Below are 17,287 nucleotides of genomic sequence, written 5' to 3' on the forward strand. Positions count from 1 at the left end.
AGGGACATAGGGGCAGAGAAGATGGGAGGGAAGAGAAACAGGGGTCTCAGGTTCTGCCAGGTAGTGTTAGCAATAACTGCTATGATCCCATCCCTGTCTGCATAAAAATTGGTAGAGCTGAAGAAAGAAAAAGGGGAATAAGGCCCAGGCCAGAATTTCCCTAATCCTAGCCCTACAGGCTCTGCCGCACCTCCTTCTCTCTTGCTGCACACTTCAGATCCTGGAGGAGGGTTTTCTAGCTGCATGGCTAAGAGGCCCAGCCCCAGCGGCTCACCATGAAGTAGCGGCCGGTGGAGTCAATGCACCCACACTGGGATCGGGGGACGCACTGGAGACCGCTGAGGACGAAGCCAGGGTTGCACTCACAGCCCTCCACACATCGGCCCAGGCAGGACATGCCAGAGAAACTTGAATGGCAGGTGTCAGGGCACATGTTGGCACACATGGTGTACTTGCTGTTGGGTGGGCAGTCCAGAGCTGGGGGAGGGAGAAGCACAGGTGAGAAGCATGTGTGGCAGGCTGAGGACAAGAGAAAGAAGGTCCGCAGCTAGTTCATAGCCCAGAGTTCAGAAGGTCTCAGCTAGAGGCTTCTGTCCCATGTTGAGAAGAAGAGAAGGATTGGTAGAAGCATGACTGAAGAGCTCAGCTTCTACTCTGGGCCTGGAGGAGAGGCCTGTAGGGAGCTACCAAGAGGCAGGTCCATGGGAGTGGACTGATCCAAGAACCCCAACAGTGCTGCTATGTACACATGCCCAAGCTATACGGTCAAGGTGGAAGAAACTTTGGGGAAGCACCCATGTGGCCTCAGTCAAGGGCATGGCCCTGCCCTAAAGCAGGCTCCCCAGAGGACTGGGCCATACTTAGCAGCTGGAGTCAGTGATGGTGCAACCTCCCAGCCACAAGTCTGTATTTCATGGGTGTATCAGGCAACCCGGGCAGGCCCTGGCCTTGTCTGCATAGCCTCAGGCAGCTGGGGAGATAGGCTGAGTTTACAAGTGACTGATTTTCTCAGGGGATGTTTCTGACATCTGCAGATTTCCCTGTCCATGAGTGGAAGGGAAAGGGTTCCATCAGGCCCCCCCAAACCTGGGCTAACTCTCTTAGATGCTAGCCCTCTGCTCTCATATGCATCTGAAGGAAGCACCCTCCCCACCCTGCTCCTTGGGGCAACTCACGGCAGAACTGGGGTTCTCTCCAGGGCTTCACCCCATAGCCAGCATCCTGGCAGCTCGCAGTCAAGGCTGCCATGTGAACACACAGCATCTGCTGTAGCCCCTGGAAGTTACACATGTCAAGCACACAGTTGTTGAGGAAGACAGAAGCCATGAGGTGAGGTAGGCATGTCCTGTGGAGAGAGGCCAGGTCAGAGGATCTGAGGGGACAGAGAGGGCAGAGCACCCTGCCTCAGAGGACTCCAGGTGCCAAGCCCCACTGTCTCCCCCACACCCATCCTGCCTCATTTCATACTCAAAGGCTCCATGGAAGACCACGAGCCGTCCACAGAACTCTGGCCCTGATAGAGTGTTCTGCAAGGTTGAGTTACAAGATGGGGGATTCGCCTTGTTCTTCTGGCACCTAGAAGAGATCCACCCCAAATGTCCTAAGGGTCAAGTCTGGCCTCTTTTTGGCCCCTACCCTAGCAGTCTCCTGGCTCTCAGCAACCCCTAGTGGAGAACATTCGAACAACAAGCCCTAAAGGAGAAAGGAAAACCTGAGGTGGACAAGCAAGAGGGGGGTCTCCTCACGATTGCCTGAGGATCATTGATGGTAGGGAAGAGCCTGTTGGTAATGAGTTCACAGACAGGGCTGGGACAGAAGTGGGGGTGTGTAAAGGAAGAGAGAGGAGAATAGGGATGATGCCAGGCAGGGTGTTTGATTCTTAAAAGGGGTGAAGGAGCAGAAGGGCAGTGACAGAGCAGGGGACATCCTCACTCCTTGTTCACATCCTCCGTGGCCTGCCAGCTGGTGGCTAGCTCGTCCTCATCCCGCGCTGGCCTACCATCAGGCATCTGGTTGTCGTTGCTCTTGTCACCGTCATAGTTGCCACAGAGACCACAGACTTTGCTGTAGTAGGTGCTGCAAGGGGCAGGGCGAGGAGGTGGCATTGATGGAAAGAAGGGGCCTTAGTCATCTGAGGGACCAGAGCGGAGCGAGATGAGTGAGATGAGCAGGGAAGTAAGAGGGGCAGACGCAGATCAAGGGCTCCGTGCCAGGTGCCAGGCACACAAGGACCTCACAGCCCCCTGCCTGGAGCTGTCCTTACGGTCTGCCCTCCTGTCTTTCTTCTGCTCTCGCTCACCTTCCAGCCATGACAAACCTTTCACTGGCCCTAAGACATTCCAGTTCTTTCTGGAATTTGCTGTTCACTATTTCTATAAAGCTGTAGTTTCCTTATGAACCGTTCTTCCTCGAAGACTGAGATGAAGTGACCACTCTTCTGAAAGCTCCCACAGCCCATTAGTGACTCCTTCTAGCACATTCCCAAAGCATTGTAAGTATATCCTGCTATTATCCACAGCCTTGAAACCCTTTCCTCCTGTCCCCCCATCTAAAGGGGAGGCCTGCCAGTCGAACTAGGTGCTTCCTACCTAGACTGGGGATTATCTCTGGAACGGAAGCAAAAGAGGATTGGTCTGCAGCTGTAGCATCCTAAACGCGCTCGCCTGATCTATGAAGCTAAGAGGATTGCATGTCCTGGGAGAGGGAGGGGCAGAGCAGGAGAAGTGGCAGCCGCCTCACCTGGGCACATTCATAAGCAGCTGCTGGTCACCATCCCATCTCACCCGCAAACCAAAAGCAGTCTGCAGCTCCACAAATCGCCCACTTGGAGCCAGGAAGATGCCTTTAAAAGGTATGGCTGGGAGGGTGACTTCTTGATCCCCAACCTGGAAAAGTGGGGCCAAAGAAAGAAACCAAGAGATGGATCTGAGGGTCAGAAGGCCCCCCAGAAGATGCTAATATCCACCCTCTTCAGCAAACCGAAAGACCTCTTCCCTTGGAGTGCTCTGGAGCCAATCCCTAGGAGGGGCTTGGGGCTGCAGGAACTGGCCGGGAGAAGGCTACAGCAGCCCACAGGCGGCCCCAGCAGAGCTGAATAAAAAATGGACTCACCAGCGTGCGCCTGTTCTTGAGCAGGGTGATGGTGGTCTGAGGCAGCGTCACGTAGACTTCGCTCAGGCAAGACGTGCCTTCCTGTATTCGTTCCTTATTCTTCACCACCACCCTGAAGAAGGGCTCTATTTGGGGAGAAGAGTGAAGAGCCCCCGGGGACTCACTCAACAAGCATTTCTGAGCACCCACTGAGGGAAGCACCCATGCCTGGCACCTTGATGCCACAGAGATGCCAGCTGCAGTTCCAGAGGGAAGCCCAGACCCACATGTGAGTGGGGCGTGACCACCTGCCTCTTCCAGAATAGTCTGAAGTGGCATGCTGCCAATCCATCTCCCCTCAGGACTGGGATGTCCTCCGGGGTAGATGTTTGTGCTACTTCTCTTGTCTCTTTATTGCCACTATGGGAGGTGAGCCTCTTAATAAAAGCTGGCCAAGGAAGCAACTGATAAAGAAAAGTGACTTAAGATGCAATTTCCCCAGTAGCCTGGTCTTGAGAAAGTCCTGCTTCTGGGCTGAACATGTCAAGTCTAACTTTCTTGCCTTTTTTGTTTGCTCCCATGCCCATCTGTTCTGTCAGACCCCTCACCCAGGCCACGGGGGCACCACCAGGACCCTACCTGTTGAGTTGCCACAAGATTGGGCCAAGATGTAGGTGCATTTGCCCATGAAGCTAAAGTGCCTCCCGTCAAAGGTGAGATAATGAGGATCTCCATAGACAAAGCAGGTGGCAGTGCCTGCCAAGAGAAGAAAGGGGTCCACTGGAAGAGGGTTTGCCAGGCCAGACAGCCACCTCACCCAGCCAATTACACACCCCAGCCTCTCTTATCAGGGGATGGATTGGAACCTTGGTGTCATACCTACTCTGAAAGGCGGGGAGGTGGGGACAGAATAAGGGGAGGGTCTTACCATGGGGGTGACATTTGTACTGGTTGTTCTCCAACTGGCACACCGTGTGTGTCCCACACTGAGAGCTCAGGCACTCCACCTGACTGCCAGGCTTGCAGCGACAACGTTCTGTGCAGTTGGGGCCAAACCACTCTGCCCCGGGCTGGGAGCAAGGAATTGGGGGTCACAACACTACATAACTCTTGAGTGATCCTGCCATCCCATGCTACAGCCCCCTTCTCTTCCACTGCCCCTGCCCTAAACTTGCTCATATTTTTCTCTTCCCACTCCCTACTAGATGTTCCTGCCCACCACAGGACATTTTCACATGCTGTTCTCTCATCCTGTAATGCTCTTCCTTCTCCCTTCTTTTTAAATTATTCCTAGGCAACCAACAAGTTCAGGTCAAGGAACACTACTTTCTTAGGAAGACTTTCCAGACCTCCCTAGCTAGGGGTCATCCTCATAGCTCTGGGTACCTTTTTCTTCCCAGGAAGTACCACAATTGCACTTTTATATTTATTTTTGGGATTATTTTATTATAATCCCCCTGTGAGGAACCATAAATATCTTTTTTAAAAAATATTTTTATTTCTTTAGTTTTAGAGAGAGGGGAAGGAAAGGAGAAAGAGTGGGAGCAAAACATCGATGTGTGGTTGCCTCTCATGTGTCCCCTGCTGGGGACCTGGCCTGCAACCCAGGCATGTGCCCGGACTGGGAATCAAACCAGTGACCCTTTGTTTCACAGGTCCATGCTCAATCCACTGAGCTACATGAGCCAGGGGACCATGAGTATCTTTATTCACTACCTTAGCCCTAACACATAGCACAGTGCCTAGCAGAGAGCTCTCACTCAATAAATATTTGCTGAATGAAAGAGTGAACCAAGATCCAGTGTGTCTCAAAGAATCCAACTGTATTAGGACAGCAAGGACCATGCTGTTTTCATGGAGGCCCCAATGCCACGAGGGTTCAGAGTACTCAATAAACATTTTTGGATGCAAAAGTGAATCTATAATAAGTTAATGCATGTCTCCCAGGGCGGTGAAGAGATGCCTGATGCTGACAGCTATGGTAGATCTTTCTAGCCAGGCTACAGCGGAAGCTAATCCTAACACTGACGCAAGGACACCCAGGAGGCTGGGTAAGAGAGGGGGAGTAGGGAGGGAGTAGCCCCCAAAGAGACAACCGCAAGGAAGAATATCTGGAGCTGAGCAGAGGCACTGTTCACTAATAAATAGCTGAATGTTCTGTTAATTAGTAGGCTGCAAATGATAGTTATCACAATTTGCTCATAATAATAATTAACATTTATAAGTAATTGGTCTGTGTCAGGATCTAATTTTATCACACAGCCATCTGATGAAGTAGAAAGTCTTATTGTGAACACTTTAGAGATATGGAAACAGATCTGAGGAGGTACAGAACCTTGCCCAAGGCGACCCAGCAAAGTGCTGTGGCCGAGATTCAGGCTCAGATTGGTCTGACTCTAGGGTGACTCTGTTCAACACAGTGGCCACCAGCCACAGCACCCACTGAGCTCTTGAAATGCGGCTGGTGCAAATTCAGATATGCTGTAAGCATAAAATGTACACTGGGTGTTTAAAGACTATTAGTATGGAAAAAAGAGAAATAGGAACAATTTTAGTAATAACAACTGATTCCATGTTGAAATGAAAATATTCAGGATTGAGCAGTATTGGTATTAGCTTAACCTCTTTCCTTTTGTTTTTTGAATGTGTCCATTAGGAAACACAAAATGACATGTGGCTTGATTGCTATGCCTTTCAGACAGCGCAGGCCCAGAGCCGGTACCTCTTCAGAGCCTCTGCTCTTGACAATGTCCCTTGGGACAGGGGTGGGGGACATCAGTGAGGGAAGACAAGAACACTTCTCTCTTTTGATCTATCCTGTCAGGATTTACAAGTTCCTTTGGAAGATTCTGGAATGTTGTCCTATGTGCTGGACATACCAGAAGCTCTGCTCAATGTCCAGGGCTCTCTATGCATCCTCTCAGGTTGGAGAGGAGGGCCTGGTGTCACCTGGTTGCTTTAGTATCTACTGCATCAAGGCTGCCAGTGTGGACAGAAATACAGAGATGTCAAGACTGTTAGGACCACAGGATGATGGAATTGTCTGCACAGCCTAGCATCATAGCCTGCCAGAGTGGCTACTTAACAAATATTTATTGTATGAACAGAGATGACAACGAAACCACACACTGAATGAATGACTCCCCCATTGTGTAACTACTGCTTGAGAGCTGACCCCTGGGGACCGTTCCATGGATCCAAATTCACCTCACCCAGGGAGCAGATGGAACCAGAACCCAGGTGTTCCTCTAGCAATCTCCCTCAGGGACCCTGGGCCTCCCAGTGGTCTTACCATGTAGTAATTATTGTCATAGGAGCAGTTGCAGGAAGAGGCATTGATGCAGTGGGAGCCACTAAACAAAAAGCCAGAATTGCAGACACAGCCAGGCTGGCAGAGGAGCTCGCATTTGGGCTTGGGGTTCTTGCAGGATGCGGGGCAGGCACAGCGTTCATAGTGGGCATCTGGAGGGCAGCTTGCTAAGGGGGAAACAGCCTTTATCAAGCCTCCACTCCATAGCTTTCCTCAGGGTGACTTCCTGTCTCTCCTCTACCCCACATTCAAGTTCTTCTCTGAAAAGTTAATCTGCATTATTCAGCCATAAAAAGGAGTAGAGTCCTAATACAAACTACAATGTAGGTAAACCCTGAAAGCATTATGCTAAGCAAAAGAAGCCAGTCACAAAAGAGCACGTATTATATGATTCCATCTACATGTAATATCTAGAACAGGTAAATCCACAGAGACAGAAAGTAGATTAGTAATTGCCAGGGATTGGGGGTTGGGGGATGGGGAGTGACAGCTAATGGGTATGAGGTTTCCTTTGAGGGTGCTGAAAATGTTCTGGAATTAGAAAGTGATGATGTTTGCGCAATCTTGCAAATATACTAAAACCACCAAATTGCATACTTTAAAATGATGAATATTATGGTATAGGAATTGTGTCTCAATTAAAAAAGTGAGAAGAAACCCTGGTGCTTGGTTCCCAAACACCCGCATCCACCTGTGCCCTGCTGTTGCCTCGCTCAAGAGTAGTCAGTCCTCATTTCTTCTAAAGTCACCACATCTGACTCATCTCTCCTCTAAGACTGCAGTTTTCTGCTAGAAGCATCCCTTTCCCTAATACTGTCTCCTTGTCATCATCTCTTACTCTCAGCTCCCTGTCCAACGATCACATACCTGGAGTAGGACTAGGGGTTGTACTGGTGGCCTGGGGCACAGTGGTTGTGGAGGTACTTGGAGTACTAGCAGGCTTCGCCAGGGCTCCAGGCCCAGTGGGCACAAGTGTGGGAGGAGCTGTGCCCTTTTCTGTGGGGACAGGGAGTTTTTCAGTGGGGACAGGGAGTTTTTCAGTGGGAACAGGGAGTTTTTCAGTGGGGACAGGGAGTTTTTCAGTGGGGACAGGGAGATTTCCAGTGGGGACAGGGAGTTTTTCAGTGGGGACAGTGAGTTGTTCAGTGGGGACAGTGAGTTTTTCAGTGGGGAGAGGGATCTCAGAAGGACCAGTAGGGGGAACTGGAGACGTGGAAGGAGGCATTGCTGGCACAGGTCCTGAAAAGAAGAAAAAAAAGCCCTGGAGTTTAGTCAAAATCGTACTACCACCCTCTTCACTCACATCTAATTGGAGTAACTTATTCCTACCCCTCCTTCTACTCCCAACCCCACCTTCACTCCATAAACGCTCAACAACCACTGCTCCTAACATATGTCAGATGTCGTGCCAGATACAGATAACAGAGAAGAATAGGCTGTTGGGCCTCCCTTCAGGATCATCATTCCTTAAGGTGTTCTGGATCTCACCACAGAAATTCATGGCATCAAAGCCATATCACTCAAATAAACATCTTGTTGGAGCCAGGGAGGTAGAGGTGGGCAAATCACAGAAAACAAGGCTGCCTGAAAACTCAGACACAGAGAGGACTTGCTTTTTAACCAGTACCTATAGAGGAGCCCAAGAGATGGTCATCTCAGAGCAAGGCCCATTTATGAGGTCTCGGGTTTTTGTCTTACCTTGACAGGTCCCATGATTGATCAAGATGAAACCTACAGCAACAATGAAGGCAGTGTTGGTGCCCCTGATGGCCTCCAGTATCAGCTAAAGGTAACGAGGGAGAAAGAAGGAAAAGAGAAATGGAAATGAAACCCTGGCACCTCAGTGACTCTGCCAGGCAGAGAGTCTGTCTTCTGCCAAAATGTCACCTTATTCCAGCCTCAACTCTGCCCTTGTCTCTTTTCTGGAGTCAGAGAACCTTCTTAGGAACACCAAATCATTTTTCTGCTCTGCTCTCCTTCCAGTGTCCCATCGTAGCCCTGCTTATGTCCCTGGATACCAGGCATTGTGTCCTCTCTACCATGCCCCACACAGATACTTAAAGGACCCACTCCCTCTGTCTCTCACCTGTATAGGCTGTTGATACACTGAAGGGATGGTGATGGAGTCATTCAGCCAGCCAGGGCTCTGAGACCCAACGCGTTGCCAGAGAGAAGTTAGGAAACTGCCCGCAGGACTCTCCAGAAGGAGTTTCAGCTTAGTGTCCTCTCCCAGGCCATACATGTAGTAGGTAAATTTCACACAGATTGTACCCGGGGCGCAGAAGGATGGGCTTACCAGTCTGAAAGCCTGGCCTGCCTGGGAGAATTTGTCAGCCTCAAGGTAGATATAGTCACCTTTTTGGAAAAAGAAGGGAATAGGTAAGATGAGAAATCTCCATAGGACGAGTCTGGCACTGCTCTCTTTAGCAATACCTTGCTAATACCTTGCTACCTTGCTTTCTGGAGATTTGATGCAAATACCCAAACCCCCCACATTGTAGTGTTTTTTTTCTTGTGTGTGTGTGTGTGTGCATGCTCATGTTGGACTTTTCTAACTGAAGATGGCAGGATCAGAAAGGAACGGAAAACCAAACCAGCAACACAGATTCTCTTATTGGCTGCACCAGTAAATGTCTTAACTGCAAGTGAGATGGTAGATTTTGAAGCCTTGGGCTCAATGAAGTGAGGTGCCTGGATTTGGGGGGGGGGTTCAGTGACTCCACAACCATAAGAACCCTCAATCCACTCTACCTCTGTCATTACCGAGTTACGACCACATGGCACTTCCCAATAAACACCTGCTGGCTGATCTTCACCACCTACATCTTCTTCCTTGAGTCACACCAACCAGCCCCCTAGCTAGGAGCAGATTCAGTATTTCATTGGCTTGAGGGGCCCTCAATGTCCTCACCTCTATTAAGAGACACTCCAAAGGAGTGTGCACCTTGGGTGGGCATATTTTTACCACCCCAGGTCCAATGGCCGCCAATCCCTGATATCTGGACCCAGTCACAGAAGGGGTGGGCATCATCTTCAAAGTCACACTGAGGAAAGTGCTCTGGAGTATCAAAATGGGAAATTTGAGAAAACTTGGCCATCTCTCTATTCCTCCCTGTTACCACCCCTGATTCTGAGGGATCTGGACCTCCCAGAGTCCTGCTCTCACCCACACAGGGAGCAATGCTGATTGCATCCACTGCCACGGCTGGTTCTGGGATCTTTCCAAACATGCCCACCATGATGAACTGCAGAGAGAGAAAGAGGGGGCTGAGTGTGAGAAAACCGCCCAAACGCCCCGCACCCTATCTGGCTGTAGTCTGTTCAGGGAGGGACCTAGGCGCCTTGCTCCCACTGCCCAGACCCTCATTCCATTTCAGTATTTGGAGTGTCTACTACAAGCAAGGAAACCTGCCCTCTTGCTTGACAGTACCTGAATCTGCCCCTGGCCTGTGTAATTGACAGAAACAGCCTGCCAGTTGAGTCCAGGTTGTCCTGAGAAAAGAGTGTGTTTCCGGATGCTGCCTACAATGGAAAGAATCCAAGGAAGTGAGATTAAGCTGACTGGAAAATGATTTCAAACCTGTACTCAGAAGAATGAGTAGCAAAGGGAATACTCGGAGTGTATTCCCCTTCCTCAAATGCAAGCATGTCCTTCTCTCTGACCTCCTAGCACTTTATTTTTCCAGAATCCAGTGCCCTGCTGGCTCCCCAATTCCACTCTCTAACATAATCTTGCGCATAGCCCAGACTTCTCTAGACCCATGTCTCCCCATCAACCCAGCAGTGGGAGATGAGCCTCCCATGACGTCGCCACTCTCACCCAAAACAGAAGCATAGATGGTGAGGGCTGCGCCAGGAGACCGGCCTTTGAGGACGTAGTGGAAAGACAGGCTCAGACAGCCTGATGACTGGCTCAGAGGGCTCAGGAGAACAGATTTCTGCTTTGGATTTGCATTCTTGGGGTCCAGGAGCATGTAGAAGCCACCTGTGAAGAAAAGGGTCAGTAAGGTGGGTGGCTGAAATTGGGAGAGTAGGGCACAGGGATAGGGCCCTGTGAGGGCAGAGGGTCTGGCTCTGGTGAGTCCCAACAGCTGCCTAGGACCAGCCAGTGCTAAGGTGGGCCTACATCCATTTCACAACTGGTTGAACCCTTCAGTCCTTCCAGAAGTGCTTCGCAGGGCTGGGTAAGGACATGGGCATTGCCATATGAAAAATGGCACCCTTCCAGGAGGAAGAGACAGAACCTTGTCCTTTGGGTTTGGACTTTTTAGGTCCCCTGGAGTCATATCCTGTTACAGATGACCCACTGGACAGAGCTGATTCACACAAACTGCTGAGAGAGGGCCTATCTAACAGAGAAGAGCAGCCATCTCCCCACCTCAGGTTTACCACCAGTTTAGTCAGCCAATCAACCTCTAAAACGCTCTGTGACGCAAGTAGTAGCCGGGGGGAGGGGTGGGGGCGGAATTAAGGCGGCCGCCAGACAGTACGCATGCGTGCCTGCAGGTGCTGGACCCTGGAGTGCGCGCTCACCGCCCAGGACGGAGGACTTGGAAAGGGAGAGAAGAAGGCTAAGGAGGGGAATGGGCAAAAATGGGAAAAAAGAGAAACGAGAAGAAACAAGAGGGCCAGTGGATTGAAAGAAAAGGAAATGGTGAAAGAGAAAGCAGGGAGTGGCGGTATTGGGACATGTGAGAAATAGAAAAAGAGAAATGGGAGAAAAAGCAATGAACGGTGAAAAAATATAATTAAGTGAACAAGTTGGAAAAAAGGAGAGAGGGAAATTTTTAAAAACAACATTTATGGAAATTGCTGTGCATGGGACTCAGTGCTAAATGCAGGGGGCTAGGGGTTGATACAAAGATGAGCTGGCCCTGTACTGCTCTCCAGGGGCTTAGAATGAAGGTGGGATGGAGGTTTCTCAAGGTCTTTCTAGAAGGCAAACCTCAGGCAGCAGAAAAGCTCAGAGGACTGCGAGCATGGAGAGGAGGGGGTGGAAAGGGCTATTTCCTCCCCCTGGAGTAGGGGGAGGGAAAGCTGGAGAAAAAGAAAATAAGAATTTAAGTGGAAGGAAGGGAAAGAATTGAGAATGGAGAAAGGCAAAGGGAAAGAGAAGAAAGAAGAGGTAGAAACTGGAAGAGGGAATTAGTGAGCATGATCCTCTGTGTTTGATCTGAGAAGTTTAGCATAGCATGCACTCAGTGCTGGCTAGAAGTGCGTGTTGTGTAGGGCAGATTGAGAGGAGAGGTGGCTGGCGTGGAGGAGAGGAAAGGAGCTGAAGAGCAAGGAAGGGAGGAAGGAGAAAAAAAAGAAGAAAAGCCCAGCCAAGAGCACAGCAAGGTGGTGGAAAAGAAGCTGTGGTCAGACATGGATGGAATAGAAGAGGAAGAAAGAGTATCATCTGGATTATTGCAAGAGCCTCTGAAATGTCTTCCCTGCATTCCCTTCAGTGGATTTTCAACACAAAAAGCAGGTGACCGTTTTAAACATAAATCAGATCAAGTCACTCTTCTGCTCCAAATCTGCAAAGGCATTCATGTAGAGTAAAGCCACCGTCCTGACAATGGGCTTCAGGGCTCCACAGGATCTGTTCCTCCTAGGACCCACCTGAGCTCCCCTCTCCAACCCAGCCGCAAGGCTCCTAGCTGAACCTCAATAGCCCTCTCCCCACTACCCCCACTAGCCCGCTGCTACCTCAGGCTTTTTCACAGCTGACCCCTCTGGTCAAAATGTCCTTCTCTTCAAAACTTTCAGCCTCACTCCCTTACCTCCTTCAAGTTTGTGCTCATATATATGACCTGAGTGAGACCTACCCAACTGCCTTATTTAAACATATAGCCCACCCTGCCCCTGCACATCCAGGGGTTTGGTAGAACCTTTTTTTCTGCTCACCTTACAACTGTATCACTGTACTTCTTTATGGTTTTAGGAACTGTCCCCATCTTGGTTCCCTGCTGCTTCTTGTCGGTTTTGCAAACTAATGTCTCTAAGTGCCTGGGACAGTACCAGGTACGTTTTAGGTGCTCAGTAAACATTGGTTGGATGAGTGAAGAATGAAGGGTCCCAGGGAAGGGAGGTAAGGTGCAAGCCATGCTAGCTAGGTCTGCCACCTTGTGAGGTGGCAGTGAGGGGAGCTGGCTGGGAGTGTGGAGCTTGCTTCTGCCAGGCAGTTCAAGCTGGCAGAGGTTTGGGATTGCTTGGGTCCACCCCAGACCTTCCCAAGTTGAGTTCGTGTAGAGTTTTCAGGTAAACATCATAAACTCCTACAAGCTCACTAGAAGCCCAGGAAGTCAGAAGATAGGAGTGTGGCCATTACTCACTACCAGGGCGGGAGAAGTCATCCTCGGGGCCCACGTTTGGCACCCCCGATGACCCCTTCTTCTGGACCCACTTGGCTCCAGAGGCTGTGGGGATCCAGCTCCAGCCACAGAGGTTATTTTGAGTGTCAAAGCTGCACATTTGCATCATGCAGACTGAGGAGAATAAACGGAAAGAGCATTTAGCTTTTTCTAAGAGGATGCAGCTCTGAAAAGTACGCCTGTCTGGAGTCAGAATTCTGAGTCCCAATCTGGGTCCCATGAACTATGGAGGGCCTTCAAGCCAGCTACAGTTCTGCTCCCTAAAGGCTGTGTTCCTGGCATGGATGACTTAAACTGCCCAACCCTCAATTTCCTCATCCATAAACTGAGAATGAAGCCCTGGCTGGAGGAGCTCAGTGGACTGAGCGCAGGATGTGAATCAAAGGCTCGCCATTTCGATTCCCAGCCAGGGCAACATGCCGGGTTGCAGGCCAGGTCCCCAGTGAGGGCCATGTGAGAGGCAACCACACATTGATGTTTCTCTCCCTCTCTTTCTCCCTCCCTTTCCACTCTCCAAAAATAAATAAATATATATTTTTTAAAAAACCGGGAATGACAGCAACCACATGTTGTAAACTAGATTGTGTTCAGGGAGCATCTAGCACAGCCCCTGAGCCCAGTGTTTGCTCCTTGATCCAGCTTCTGGAATTGAATCCACCTCCCCTTGAACTTGCTCCCTTCAAATTTCTAACATCCGATTAGAGGACTAATTCCAGGCAGACCTGGTAGCAAGTCTGGTAGCAGAGCCGGGGTGACCAAACATCCAGGTTTACCCTGAACTGAGGGTTCCTGGAGATGGAAGACTTTCAGCACAAAAACAGGGAAAGCCCGGGGCAAACCAGGGTGGTGGGTCACTCCAGGACAGGTACCACCACAACTCTGTGTTAAAGGAAAACATCTCTTTAGATGTGGCCGCCTCAGGAGTCAAAGGTACAGGGTATGAAGGTAGAGAGAAGCAAGTAGCCTCAACTTTGGCAGAAACCAGGGTCATGGTCCCTGAGCTACTCCTACCACCCTAGGCGATGATGGGGGTGGCAGAGAAAGAGGAGGAGGGACAGGGGCTTACCCCTACTGCAGGAGCCACGACGGATATAGATATCGTCCAGAGAGATGTCCAGGTAAGCAGTGCTGCCCGTCACTCCTTCAAATATCAGCTGTGGGAGGGAGGAGGGATCACCCTGCTGTGAGCCCCTAGCTTCCTGCCTGAATCCGGAAGGTCCAGCTCATTATCTTAGTCCCTCCTGGCCTCCCCACACACCCGGATTCCCACTGGGGCCCCAGATTCTGCCCTCAGCCTCACCTGGCTGGGCAGGGCCCGGCCCATGGGCACGGTGACAGCAGCAGGCATCCAGGAAGGGCTCTGGGTGTTAAGGTGTTTCCAAAGCAGGTTGGGGTGCTTGTTCTCGGTGCCCATGAGCAACAGCAGTTTGAGCTGGGCACCCCATGACAGGCCGAACATGTGGTAGGCAAAGTGCACGCACAGAGGGCCTTGCTCCCATATGGGGGAGCTGCTCAGGCGGACCACCCCACTTGGCCGGAAGGAGCGCAAGTCCAGGTGCAGGTAGTAGCCCTCTAGGGAGGCAAAGCCCAGGACAGTGAGGCCCTGCCACCCCTATGAGCTGCCCCCAACCCTTTCCTGGAGCCCAGGTGCCCACTCCCAGCTGCCTCCCTAAACTTTAGGCTTCCTCACCTCCACTGGGGTACCCCCCAGGGGGTCCAATGCTGCCAATGGGGGAGGGTCCACTGGCTCGAATCCAGTCCCCATCATCTGTGGATGCTTGAGTCCAGTCACAGAAGGGTTTGGAGTTGTCCTCAAAGTCACACTGGGTTATAATTGCTGGGAAAAAAGGCCACTGTGAGGCCAGGAGAGGGGAGAGGCCCAGATGCAGAGCCAAACTGGGGGCGTAGGAGTTGGCAAGACTGGTAATCTTAGAGAGGGCATCCACTAAGGTTAGGGTTCAGAGCAGAGATTTGGGAAAGAGAATCTGAGAATTGGTCTCTTAGGAGAAATTCAGGGTGGGGGTGGAGTAGGGTGGGCAGAGTCCACCCTCCACCCAGATTCCATCTGGGTCTGGAGTCCCAAACCGAGGCCCAGAGGGCTGGATTCAGGGGGGCAGAAAAGCTTTGTCTGGACAGCATGTACTGTGTTGCTGTTCATTTGAATGTGAATCTTTAGGCAGGGCTTGTACTCCCCCACAGTTCCCTCCATCCTCTGCCGTCCGAGGGCTGCCCTTTACACATTCATTCCATGTCCATGCCATCGCCTGGCCTGGAGGGCACGTGTGCGGCCATCCTGGGAGGGAGGGAAAGTCTGAGCTGTCCTGGTTTCCAACTCACAGTTGTCCTTAGAGCCGGGGGCGACTGGCTTCTGGTCCGGAGACTTCTCTCTCCTTGAGGTTGATTTGGACAAAAAACAAAATGTAATACTTGTCATTATCAAGAATTATAAGCCTCAGCCCTGGCTGGCATGGCTCAGTGGATTGAGGGCCAACCTTTGAACCAAATGGTTGCCAGTTCTATTCTCAGTTGCGGGCCAAGTGTCCAGAGCGGGGCACATGAGAGGCAACCCCACATTGATGTTTCTCTCCCTCTCTTTCTCCTTCCCTTCCCCTCTCTAAAAATAAATAAATAAATAAATAAAATCTTTTAAAAAAAGAATTCTAAATTTTTATGACCGACCGTGAGCTCACCTTCAGTTCTCATCTATCTCTGAAAAAGTGTCTTCCCTGAGAGGTTCTCACACCCCTGTCAGTACCCTCTATCCCTCTGTGCCCTGGATGTCAGGCGTGGTTGAGTCTCAGGTGAGGAGGAACCAGTTTATACCTGGGGAATCTCCTTCCTTCAGGTCGAGATCTTCTTGTCCTATAGTCGAAGTTTCCTCCACAAAATAGGGGCTACATGGGCCCCATGTTGCTAGGTTTGAGGTGGAGGTGGTATTGTCACAGCTACATGCAGCTGAACACGGGGGACTAACAAAGAGACCACCCTTCCTCACCTTACAGACTCCACCGAGAAGTCCCTGCCATCCCCAGGTGGCATGGGCCCCGTAGAACAGCCCCTGGTTTTAGCTGTTCAAGTTCTACTTGTTCAGATCCCCCCAAACAAGCTCCAGGACACTGAGACAGCCATCATTTCTTGCCTCCTACTTGGCCTAAGTGTTGGGTCTGCTCCAGGTTTTGTCCGTTTTCTCAGGGCTTGTCTCTGCCATCTTCAGACCTATTTTCCCAGCTCTCGCCCCTTTCCTCACGTTTCCGCTGTCCTGCTTCCACTGAGCTTTTGCATCACTCAGTTCCTGGCTCTGAGGCTGTGGGGCTCCCCTCATTTCTGTCTATCCTCTCTCTGTCCTATGGGGTGCCTGACCTCCTCCCCAGGACTGTGCCCTTCAAGCTAGCCTGCTTGTCCCCTCTAACTTTGTCCCTCACTATTCCTCAGAGCCGCCCCCAATTGTCCCCTTAGCCCAGCTTACCAAACAGAGATGGGCATGTAGTACTGGCCGCAGGCAGCTCCTATGATCAGCACCAGAGCCCAGACTGGCGAAGCCATGTGGGACATCAGAGCCAGCTCTCAGAGGACACAAGGAAGGCAGCGTGTAAGGAACCCAGGCTATTTTAGACACCCCTGACCCTCCTTGCTGGGCATCCTTCTGAGGATGAAAACTGGACAATGAGGAAACTGGAAACAAAAACTACAAGGGCTGAAGTTTAAAATCCAATAGAAGAGTTATAAAGTGAAATTGAGAGAAATAAAATGAGAGCGAGAGAGGAGGAAAGCAAGAGGGAAAGAAAAGAGAGACTTGGAGAATCAGTCTAACATCCAACCAAAAGAGTTTGAAAAAGAGAAAACACAGAAAAAGAAATTACTGAAGAAAAACTACACAAGATTTCCCAGAGCTGAAACATGAGTCTCTTGATTAAAAAGAGTCTGGTGTGATGAATGGGAAGAGACCCATGAAAGGCGTGTCATAAAATTTCAGAGTATCAGGGGCAAAGAGAAAACCTTAAACGCCTTCAGACAGAAAAAAGCAGTTACGTACTAAGTATCAGGAATCAGCCGGGCCTTGCACTTTTCCATAGCAACCACGGATTCTAAAAGGCAGCAGGACATTGTCTGCAGAATTCCAACAGAAACTCCTTCAAACTAAAATTCTATAGCAGGCAACAGTGGCGAAGGAAGGGCAAGTGAAGTGAAGACTGAAATGCTTATTGGCAAGGAATTGAAAAGGACAAGTAACTGAGGAAATACAACCAGTCAGTAAACATTGGAAAGGATGCTTTGCTTCACTAGTAATAAGGGAAATGCTGAGCAAATGAAACTGTTACAATTTAAAAGATTGAGAGCACTGAGTGGTGGCCAGCATGCCAGTAGACACACTCAGATACATAGCTGATAAGACTGTATTTTACGGAAAACTTCTTAGAAGGTAACTTGACAATGACTCTTAAACTTCCAAGTGTGCGTGTCTTTGACTCAGTGTTACCTTTCTAATGATCTTCCCACAGAAATACATGCTTATTTGCACAAAGATGTA

General features: G+C 50.3%; 1 protein-coding gene across 1 annotated transcript in view; it reads right to left on the reverse strand.

Annotated features, from left to right (window-relative positions):
• Positions 1-16,302, reverse strand: part of ZAN (zonadhesin) — a 31,850-nt gene extending 15,548 nt beyond the window's left edge. The window contains 23 exon segments of the mRNA XM_037054727.1: positions 275-477; positions 1,176-1,345; positions 1,468-1,575; positions 1,933-2,076; positions 2,740-2,885; positions 3,112-3,236; positions 3,730-3,846; positions 4,019-4,160; positions 6,383-6,567; positions 7,268-7,396; positions 8,099-8,183; positions 8,487-8,755; positions 9,217-9,219; positions 9,312-9,458; positions 9,567-9,645; positions 9,831-9,922; positions 10,221-10,385; positions 12,721-12,873; positions 13,826-13,913; positions 14,060-14,331; positions 14,450-14,596; positions 15,097-15,149; positions 16,250-16,302. Coding sequence (XP_036910622.1) covers positions 275-477; positions 1,176-1,345; positions 1,468-1,575; positions 1,933-2,076; positions 2,740-2,885; positions 3,112-3,236; positions 3,730-3,846; positions 4,019-4,160; positions 6,383-6,567; positions 7,268-7,396; positions 8,099-8,183; positions 8,487-8,755; positions 9,217-9,219; positions 9,312-9,458; positions 9,567-9,645; positions 9,831-9,922; positions 10,221-10,385; positions 12,721-12,873; positions 13,826-13,913; positions 14,060-14,331; positions 14,450-14,596; positions 15,097-15,149; positions 16,250-16,302 — 3,075 coding nt within the window.
• Between the last annotated feature and the right edge of the window lie 985 nt (positions 16,303-17,287).

Source organism: Sturnira hondurensis, unplaced genomic scaffold (genome assembly GCF_014824575.4).
Source record: "Sturnira hondurensis isolate 20B ecotype Veracruz unplaced genomic scaffold, ASM1482457v3 Scaffold0008380, whole genome shotgun sequence".
Taxonomy (NCBI): domain Eukaryota; kingdom Metazoa; phylum Chordata; class Mammalia; order Chiroptera; family Phyllostomidae; genus Sturnira; species Sturnira hondurensis.